We start from the raw sequence: 10,351 nt of genomic DNA, 5'->3' as shown, positions 1-10,351 counted from the left end.
AACTATCATCAGTAACAAATATTATAGGTTGAATCTCTCTATTAAAAAAAAAAAAAACAAGAGTCACTTGTTCACAGAATATTATTAGCCTATTAAATACTCTTGAAGTACCATAAATGCGTACTTCTCATCTTTCAAATAAATGGTGGGTATCATCATGAATTTAATTAGTGAGACATACTATTTATGTGAGAGGAGAGAGTACATATTTATGATATTTTGAGAATACATAATAATTTTTCCTTGTTCAATACTTCGAAAGTTTGGTGACCAAACTAATCCTTCATAAATTAGGACTGAGAAAGAAATAAAGGAGAAAGAGAATCACTTGCTAATTTTATTTATAAAAATAATTAACTGTTACTCATGCACGTTTTCCCGCTGCAACCACATAGAGCCTACTGTTTTAAAATTCTGTTACCGCCAATCATTAACGTAAATCCGGGTTGACCCATCAACGACCCAAAAGCCCATAACCGTCACCCACAACAACGGTTAACTTCCGGGTAATAAACTAGTGGACCCGCCCTTACAACCCGTTTACCCGACCCGCTTTCTCTTCCCTCTTCTTCTTCTTCTTCTTTATCCACAACGAAAAAAAAGCTCCACGTGTCTTTCTTCAAGGTAAGTTCGTTACTACTATTTTCAGCTCTCACTCTCAAAGCTTTCTCTTCCTCAGTACTCTGAAACTTCAAATTTCTTGTCAAATTCAGATTTCAAATCCTTGGGAATTCAAATTCCAGGGAAAACAAAATTCATGCTAACCACGAAATTACGAAAATGACCCTCTCGCCCACTCTCTCTCTACCGCACTCTTCTTCACCACTCTCCTCCTCTCCGCTCTTCACGTTCCCAGCCAGAAGCCCTAGAAGGTTCTTCTTCTTCCACCGGATATTCCTCTCCGCCGGCGACCGGAGATCCCTCGCCGGAAAACCGAGAGCAAAGGCGAAGGAGCTCGTACTCGGAAACCCGTCGGTGACAGTTGAGAAAGGGAAGTACAGCTACGACGTCGAAACCCTAATCAACAAGCTGAGCAGCCTCCCGCCGCGCGGAAGCATCGCGCGGTGCTTGGAGATGTTCAAGAACAAGATGTCGCTGAACGACTTCGCGCTCGTGTTCAAGGAGTTCGCGCAGCGTGGAGATTGGCAGCGGTCGCTTCGTCTCTTCAAGTACATGCAGCGGCAGATCTGGTGCAAACCTAACGAGCACATATACACGATCATGATCAGCCTTCTCGGCCGCGAGGGATTGCTCGACAAGTGCCGCGAGGTGTTCGATGAAATGCCGAGCCAAGGCGTGGCTCGAACGGTGTTCGCGTACACCGCGATTATCAACGCCTATGGCCGCCACGGTCAGTATGCGGTCTCTCTTGAACTCTTAGATAGAATGAAAAAGGAAATGGTTTCGCCGAGTATATTAACGTATAATACTGTTATCAATGCTTGTGCTAGAGGTGGTTTGGATTGGGAGGGATTGTTAGGATTGTTTGCTGAAATGAGATATGAAGGGATTCAACCTGATCTTGTTACTTATAATACTTTGCTTAGTGCTTGTGCTCATAGGGGTTTAAGCGATGAGGCTGAGATGGTTTTTAGGAATATGAATGAGGGAGGAATAGTTCCTGATATAACTACTTATAGTTACTTAGTTGAGACGTTTGGGAAATTGGGTAAGCTCGAGAAGGTTTCGGGGTTACTTAAGGAAATGGAGTTAGGAGGGAATTTGCCTGATATAATGTCCTATAATGTGTTGTTAGAGGCATATGCGAAATTGGGGTCTATTAAAGACGCGATGGGGGTGTTTAGGCAGATGCAGGCTGCAGGGTGTGTACCGAATGCAGCTACTTATAGTATTTTGTTGAATTTGTATGGGAGGAATGGGAGGTATGATGATGTTCGCGAGCTTTTTCTCGAGATGAAAGTGAGCAATACGGAGCCGGATGCGGCTACGTATAACATTTTGATACAGGTGTTTGGTGAGGGTGGGTATTTTAAGGAGGTGGTGACTTTGTTTCATGATATGGAGGAGGAGAATGTGGAACCAAATATGGAAACTTATGAGGGGTTAATATTTGCTTGTGGGAAAGGGGGGCTCCATGAGGATGCCAAGAGAATTTTGGTTAAGATGAATGAGAAAGGGATAGTGCCTAGTTCTAAGGCTTACACTGGGGTTATTGAAGCGTACGGGCAAACTGCATTGTATGAGGAAGCTCTTGTTGCCTTTAATACAATGAATGAAGTGGGGAGTGGGCCGACTGTTGAAACCTACAATTCGCTGATTCATGCATTTGCAAGGGGCGGATTATACAAGGAGTGTGGAGCTATTTTACACAGAATGGGTGAGTCTGGTGTTGCGCGAAATGTGGATTCCTTCAATGGTGTAATTGAAGCTTTTCGGCAAGGAGGCCAATTTGAAGAAGCTGTAAAGACATACATTGAGATGGAAAAGTCTAGATGTGATCCTGATGAACGGACCCTTGAGGCAGTTTTAAGTGTTTACTGTGTCGCAGGTCTTGTTGATGAGAGTGTGGAGCACTTCCAGGAAATTAAATCTTCAGGAATATTGCCCAGTGTCATGTGCTATTGCATGATGCTAGCTATCTATGCAAAGAGTGACAGGTCAGCATTCATTCAAAATTTCAATTATTAAATATTTATAAAAACTCACTACAATAACAGTTTCTAATTTCTAAGCTAGTGGTTACAATTATACTTGTCAATTTGTATGAATAAGAGAAGCCTGACATCACAGAAATTAGAAAAAGGTACAAGTAATCCAAATCCATCTTGTCTATTGGCATGAGTTGTAAATGAGATAGGTAAGTTACTAAAATATAAGGGTGATTGCTGCAACTTGTGAGTGAAATCTGGATTCTAAATGTTTTTTTTTTGTTTTTGTTTTTGTTTTTGTTTTTTTGGTGGTGATAACTGATAAGTGATTCTATGCTATTTTCTGCATTAGTGCCCAAACGGGCATACATCCATTACACTACTGAGTCACAATGACCTACATCATGATATGAAGCTTTTGTACTTGGCTGTTAACCGTGTGATCTGTACTGTTGTTGTTCTTGATGAACAAGCTTTAAGAAATGTAGTTCTAGTATCATAAAGTATGTGTTTCTGGCGCATTCATATAAATAAAATAACAATCCAAATCTTGTGGTGTTCTACACTTCAACTTCATTCGAACATTGGTTACTAATGAAGTAAAATTTATTCACGCAATTACGCAGACTCTACAGAAATGAACCAATCGTCCATTTGCTTATATGGCGTCTTACCTCTTGTATTCTTTGCTTTCAGGTGGGATGACGCCTATGAGTTGCTGGATGAGATGCTGACAAATAGGGAATCAAGTATACATCAAGTGACTGGACAGCTGATCAAGGGAGATTATGATGATGACTCTAACTGGCAGATGGTAGAGTATGTCTTTGACAAACTTAACTCTGAAGGATGTGGTTTGGGAATGAGGTTTTATAATACACTTTTAGAAGCACTTTGGTGGCTGGGCCAGAAACAAAGGGCTGCAAGAGTGCTCAATGAAGCATTAAAGAGGGGAATTTTTCCTGAACTCTTCCGTAAAAACAAACTCGTGTGGTCTGTGGATGTTCACAGGTATCACAATTTTTTTATTTTTTTATTTTTATCTTCCAAGCGTTCTTTGAGTTAGGTTTGTTTTGGTCTCAATGTTGACCATTTTGCAGAATGTGGGAAGGTGGAGCATATACAGCAATATCACTTTGGCTAAACAATATGTATGAAATGTTCATGAATGGGGAAGATCTTCCTCAACTAGCAAGCGTTGTTGTAGTGTAAGCTGACTTTTCTTGCTTATGATGTGTCTATTTATATTTCTTCAAAACACATACCAAAGAGATAGTGGTGGAGGAGGGGGAGAGAGCTCATACATGTTGGGTTGGACTCACAGATTGTGTGGTCACCTTGATTCAGTACTAGGGTGTGCTGGGCCTGACAGTAAACAAGCCTAAGGCCTACAGTGCTGTGTCAGAGCTATTTTTATTTCTCTCATCACCTCAACCACACGCATGTACAAATATGCATTACACACAAGCCTGAGATGTTGACAGTTTTGGCTTACATTGCTAAAGTCTGGGTAGTAATTGATTACAATCTGTTAAATTTGTTATTTGGCCAAAGAAAAATCTTGGTTTAGAACATGCAGTTGGCCTCTGCTTTGGCATTTATTTGGTAGACAAGTGATTTAGTATAGGTTAAATCCAATAGAATGGGTAATTGGCAAAGGTGAACTGGATGGTTTGGCTATTATAGACCAATGCACAGGCTTAGATACACAAAAATGAATCATGTAGTGAGCATGATATGCATGGAAGTTACTCGTTGCTCCTATGGTGATAGGTCCTTATATAAATGATGCTCTTTTTCAATATACAATTCAAATAACTATGGTTGGGATAATTTTAGGTTCTTTGCTTTATATATGTGAAAGTTATAAACTATAGTACCACATTATGATTTTTAATATTACATTTTTTTCCTTTTCTTTCGGGAAACTCTGCATGTGTCTGTGCTTAGTATCTTAGATTGTGTTCATAGCCAATCCTAAGCCCTAAAAAAAGAAAAAGGATTGTGGTAGGTTGAGGATTAGCATAATATTTAGTCTCTTTATTATGACTGTAACTACAGATTCAAGCTAAGGTGTCCCATACTAAGTGACATGTTGCATCAAATCCTGGATTCTGTGAAAAGTGGGCAATGTTTAGCTAGGGTGTTCCTGTAAGCGATGTAGCACATTGATGTTTAGAAGCTCAGGTGTAGTGAGAAATAGGTAAAGAGTTCTTGCTCTTTGATGGACGGGTGTGGGTAAAGAAGCTAGTCCATGATATTAGGATAATGGTAGATACTGTGACTAGAAGGTGAATAAACAGAATATGCCTTCAAGAGACTAAGTGAGTTGGTGAGAAATCTAGAGAAATTAAACATACATGATGTAGATTATGTTATACAGGAAAATCAAAAATTAAAAATGGGGCAGAGATAATCATAGCTAAAAGTCTTAAAAAAGAAGTTGTTTAGTTTAGGAGGATAGAGGATGGAATTTTGTTAATAGAACTTGTTTTATGCGGAGAGAAATATAGTTAGTGCATATGTTCTTAGATAGTATTAGAAGAATCAATTGAGCAAAAAATTTGGGAGGAAAAAGATGAATTGACTCAAAGGGTACTAAACGGGGACACAATTTTTTTTTAGAGGAGACCTAATGGTCATGTTGGAAAAGGTTGTTGGGGGGGGGGGGGGTGTGGTTTGAAAAAGTTCACATAGGCCAGCGGTATGGAGTGAGGAATGAAATATGAATCAAGAGATGTTATTCTAGATGTTGCAATAACATATGCTTTCATATTAACAAACACTTGGTTCAAGAAAATGGATTCACACTTAATTACCTTCAAAGCAGGACAAACATTAGTTGAATAGATTTCACCTTTACCCAAATAGTCGATCGTAGATGTTGTAAAGATTGTCAGGTGATATTAGAGGTCTGTTTGGTATTGTTGTAGGAAGTGGAGCTATAGTTGTAGAGTTTTTATGATAACAAGCTTTAACTAAAATGGTTCTAGTGTTTAAAGTGTTGGAGAACTACATTGATAAAGTGTTATCACTGTTTTGAAGTTATTTCCATCTGGTAACCAAATTAATAAAGAACTTTAAGTTGTGAGAAATGATTAAAAAGGATATAATTAAAATGTTTTGCATTATCAGTGCTCTCTCTCTCAAAGTGGGTGGTTATTGAGTGTCATTTTGAAAAATAAGTATGAAAATTTATGTCAATTCCTTATTTTTATTAAAAGCTGAAACAATGCTCTAAAGAGCTTAAATGCAAGAGCTCAAATTTTCAGCTTTAGCCTAAAGCTGTTTTTCAGCTTTAAGGACCTTTTTAAAGCTCCTTAGCAATTTTCTGCTAATGAGTTTTAAGAGTCTTAAAGCTCTTCTCCAGTAGTGCTAACATTACCAGACAAGCTCTAGGAGAGAGCATAACTACTCAACGGAGGATGGTGGTACTAATTACTGGTACTAGAAGATGGAAAAAAAGAGATGTGAACCCAAGAATAGGTGGTGGGGTTTGAAGAGTGAAATGAGTTGTGTTTAAAGGAAAAATTATTAAAGAAGGCAAGTGGAGTTCAAATGAAGATATTGATAAGATGTGGTTGAAATGACTAGTTGTATTAAGAGAGTGGCAAAAGAAGTACTTGGAGCATCTAAAGGATTTGGACTACCAATTAAAGAGACTCGTTGCTAGAATGAGGAGGTTCAAGGCTTCAAGAAACAGTTAAATGAGAGAGAGAGAGAGAGAGAGAGAGAGAGAGAGAGAGAGAGAGCTATTAAAGCCTACCTAAATGTAGAGACAATGCTGCTTATGGCAATTATAAAAGGGGCAAAGAGGGAAGCTAAAAAGGATGTCTAAGAGGCTAGATTTAAAGCTTATTATAAATTATAGCAAGTTGGGGATGAAGTATGGAGAAATAAACTTGCTAAAATAGTTATCCAAAAAAAAAACACACACACACACATGTATATGTATAAACTTGCTAAAACAATGGAAATGAAAACAAGTGTCTTGAATTGTGTCAAGTACATTAAAAATGAAAATCAAAGAGTGTCACTAAGGAAGAAAAAGATTAAAAAGAGATAGGAATTTTTTTTTTTTTGGTAAACTTATCTATGAAACCCATACACGATATTGGAGTGAATTGAGTAACCCAGTTAAGGATAGAAACCGAGGGATTGTTATAAACTAGTATGACCAAGGTAAAGGATGCTTGAAGAGGATGAAAATTGTAAAAGTCATGGGACTTGATGAAATTCCCATTGAAGATTGGAAGTACTTAGATGATGTGGGTATAGCATGGTTGACAAACATTTTCAATAAGATCTTAAGTGTTAACAAAATGTCTAGTGAGTTGAGGAGAAGTACTCTAATACTTATATACAAGAACAAGGGAGATGTTCAAAACTGTACAAATCATTATGGAATTAAGTTTATGACTCACATTGGGAAATTTTGGGAGAGTGATTGAACATAATTTAAAACACAAAACAACAATATCAAAGAATCAATTTGGCTTTATGCCAGGTGATCTACTATGAAAACTATTTTCTTACTTTGATGTCTAATGGGAAATTATAGAGAAGTCTGTAGAGATTTCCATATGTGTTTTTATAGGCCTAGACTAAACGAATGGTATCATACTTAGAGAGGTTATGTGATGGGAGTTAGAAAATAAAGGACTTCCTTTAAAGTGTATTAAGTTGATTAAGCCTTCGTTTGGGAAGCGCGTTTGCATTTCCCAGCGGGGCCTTTTTTTCTTTTTAGTGGGTCCCGTGCATTGTTCACGGGACCCACAAACTACTCTCTTTTTTTTCTCCAAAAAAACAATTTTAAAACTGGGTCCCACGGCACTATTTACACATTTAAAAATTATTTTGCTACAGTGTTTTCAGTTTTCAGCAATGAGCGGTATCCAAACAGACCCTAAAAATATGAATGACAAAATTATAACCAGTGTGAGAATAAGTGACTTTCTTCTCTTTGCATTGGTATGGATGAGCTCGCTAGATCAATTCAAGATAAAATACCTTGGTGTACGTTGTTTGCAGATGATATAATTTTTTGGATAAACTAGATATTCGGTTAATAGCAAGTTAGAAATTTGGAGAGATCTAAAGACTTTCAACTAAGTAGGATTAAAACATACTACATGGAATGTAAGCATAGTAAAGTGGAAACTAATGTGCAGAAGTTGTAAGATTTGATGTTCAAGAGATGTCAAAGAGTGATTGTTTTCAACATTTTGGATCAATAATTCGTAAGGATGGAGAGATTGTAGAAAATGTGAATAATAGAATAAGAGCAGAATGGATGAAGTGTAGAAGTGCATAAAAAATATTGTGTAATCATAGAATGCCAATTAAATTAAAGATAAAATTTTGTAAGACTGATATGACCGACTATACTCAATAGTACTGAATGTTTGGTTATTAAGAAGGAATATGTTAATAAAATAAACGTAATTGAAATTAGATTGTTAAGATAGATAGATGGAAATATAATAAAAGATAGGATTCAAAATAAAGATATTGACTTAAAATAGGGGTGCCCCTATTGATGAAAATATGAGAGAGTTACTTGAGATGGTTTGGTGTTGTAAAAATGAGAGGATTAATACATCAATGAGGATAAGTAAGTTGATTTATGTTGAGGGAACAAAAAAAAAAAAGAAGGTAGAGAAAGTCCTAAACTAACATTAAGTAGAAGTAGTAAACAAATTACATGTCAATTAAGTAGGTTACAGAGGTTATGATTTTGGATAGTATAGAACGGCAAAAAAGAATGCATGTGAACAAAATCTTGATTAATTTGTTGAGGATTCATAGTCAACCGGGCCACTAGGTTGTTATTCTTTTCTTTCTTTTCTTTTGGGGTTGGGGGGTATAGAAGGTCATAATAGATTTAACTTAATCATGTCAAAAAGTTTACTGGTCTGAAGAAAAGTTAAAAGCAGAACAGTTTTGTCAATTGACTTGCCTAACTCAAAACAGTTTTATGATTAACATAGATGTATTTTCCATTGATCAGGAGAGGGCAGATGGAAAAAAGCTCAATTTCACGGGACTTTCCAATTGCAAAGGCTGCCTATTCATTTCTGCAGGATAAAGTGTCATCATTCTTTTCTTTCCCAGGATGGAACAAGGGTCGGATTATCTGCCAGAGATCACAGCTCAAGCGGATTTTGTCGGGCACAGAGTCATCCTCAGATGGGTCCAAAAAGGACAGAATAATTGATTTGAGTAACTCCTTTAATCTTCCTGGAACAAGAACTCCCAGAAGTGATGTAATGAATGGTCACGAAAAAGACGCTGACTCTGAAAGCAGAATTATGAGAAGAACAGAGATGATACCAAGCACAGTTTAAAAGAGAGATTGAAATGCATTCATCAGTGTTCAAGGGCTTGACAAAAATCTTGGCCTCCTGTTTCAGTTAAAAAGGAAGAGGAAGTGAGCATTTGTGAATGAATTTGCTGGAGAATGTGTATTGGTCTATACAAAGTTAACAAGCAGCTTGCCAGCAATGGAATCATAACGTTACTTGCACGATAACAAGTTAAAGCTCAGTTAGCCACTATTACTAAACAGCTTGATCAAAATTCAGTTTTGTTCCCTGTATTTAGCATTGGGGAATTTCAGGTGATGAATAGAATTGTGATTTTGTAGCTTTAGATTATTCTTTTCATATGTAAATGTACATTATATATTTTTTCCACTCCTAATATTTAGAATAGTTGAAGGGTGAGTCAGGTTCAATCTGTACCAACTTCTATATGCTTAAATTGGGAACAAAAAGACGAGTCTTTGAGATATAAAAAGAACAAATTAGGTTTTTCTGAAATCAATCTGCTGTATAATCTGGAGGTTAAAGAGTATGAGGAACTTGATGATCCCAAAATAACTTTAACCTTTGACCATGTGGCCTCCACTTCTGTGTCCCCTGGGAATTAAGGCTATCTAGGGTATCAATTTTTAGGGGCATGTGTGCCCTAGTCCACAGGATCACAACCCTATACAAAATAAAAGAGAAAAATATATATTATTCCTTGCCTTGTGCACTCAATTTTTCAAGGACGAATATTTCCTGTCAACTAAAAAGAGAGAGACTGTCATTTTCACCCGTTGGCCAATCATGGAGCACTAATATTACAAGATTTGGAATACAAAGACTATCCAAGGGAATATAGTGAAGATATAATTTTTATAGAGAATCTTGATCCAAGTTTTAAAAAATTGTTATGGATATCTTAATCCTAACCCACTTTACCGGCTCTGAGTGTTCTTTTAATTGTTTATTATACAAATACATGGCAATAAAGAAGGGAAAAGATTGGTTTTTGAGAACAAAAGATGGGAGAGGCATATACTCTACCAATTTTACAGCACAACCTAAATTTTTCTTGCCTAATTTTACTACCATTGGACTAAACACTAAACCTTATGCTTGGTTTTTCTTTTTTGATAGAACCTTATGCTTGTTGAACCTATTCTAGTGGAGTCCTTTACTTAAATTTTTTTTTGGCTGAACCAGAAGTTTTTATTAACACATAAAAAACAGCAACTATTCAAAATGATTACGAGCCTCAGCTTCAATCACCAACACAAAACCAAGAGGTTCCAAACCCACATCAAAAGAACCAAAAGAGTTGTTCAAAATTTGCTTCTCTACCTACCCAGCGTATACAACAATTTGAGATTTAAGACTTTAAGGCTAACACATCTAGACAAATAGATCTGATTCTCCAAAGGACATCCATGTTAG

General features: G+C 36.8%; 1 protein-coding gene across 1 annotated transcript; it reads left to right on the top strand.

The window, feature by feature from the left end:
- The first annotated feature begins 624 nt into the window (after window positions 1-624).
- Window positions 625-9,371, top strand: LOC142631765 (pentatricopeptide repeat-containing protein At1g74850, chloroplastic). The gene is made up of 4 exons (XM_075806077.1): window positions 625-2,618; window positions 3,306-3,620; window positions 3,710-3,817; window positions 8,620-9,371. The coding sequence occupies exons 1-4, from the start codon at window positions 781-783 to the stop codon at window positions 8,954-8,956; spliced, it is 2,598 nt and encodes an 865-aa protein (XP_075662192.1). The 5' UTR covers window positions 625-780; the 3' UTR covers window positions 8,957-9,371.
- Window positions 9,372-10,351: the final 980 nt, after the last annotated feature.

The sequence above is a fragment of the Castanea sativa genome, chromosome 4 (genome assembly GCF_040712315.1).
Source record: "Castanea sativa cultivar Marrone di Chiusa Pesio chromosome 4, ASM4071231v1".
Classification (NCBI taxonomy): domain Eukaryota; kingdom Viridiplantae; phylum Streptophyta; class Magnoliopsida; order Fagales; family Fagaceae; genus Castanea; species Castanea sativa.
This window is presented reverse-complemented; position numbering and strand designations above follow the sequence as displayed.

Coding starts and splice junctions, on each gene's coding strand:
- LOC142631765 (XM_075806077.1), top strand. CDS start 781: ATGACCCTCTCGCCCACTCTCTCTCTACCGCACTCTTCTTCACCACTC. Junction 2,619..3,305: donor ATCTATGCAAAGAGTGACAG/GTCAGCATTCAT, acceptor CTTTGCTTTCAG/GTGGGATGACGCCTATGAGT. Junction 3,818..8,619: donor CTAGCAAGCGTTGTTGTAGT/GTAAGCTGACTT, acceptor TCCATTGATCAG/GAGAGGGCAGATGGAAAAAA.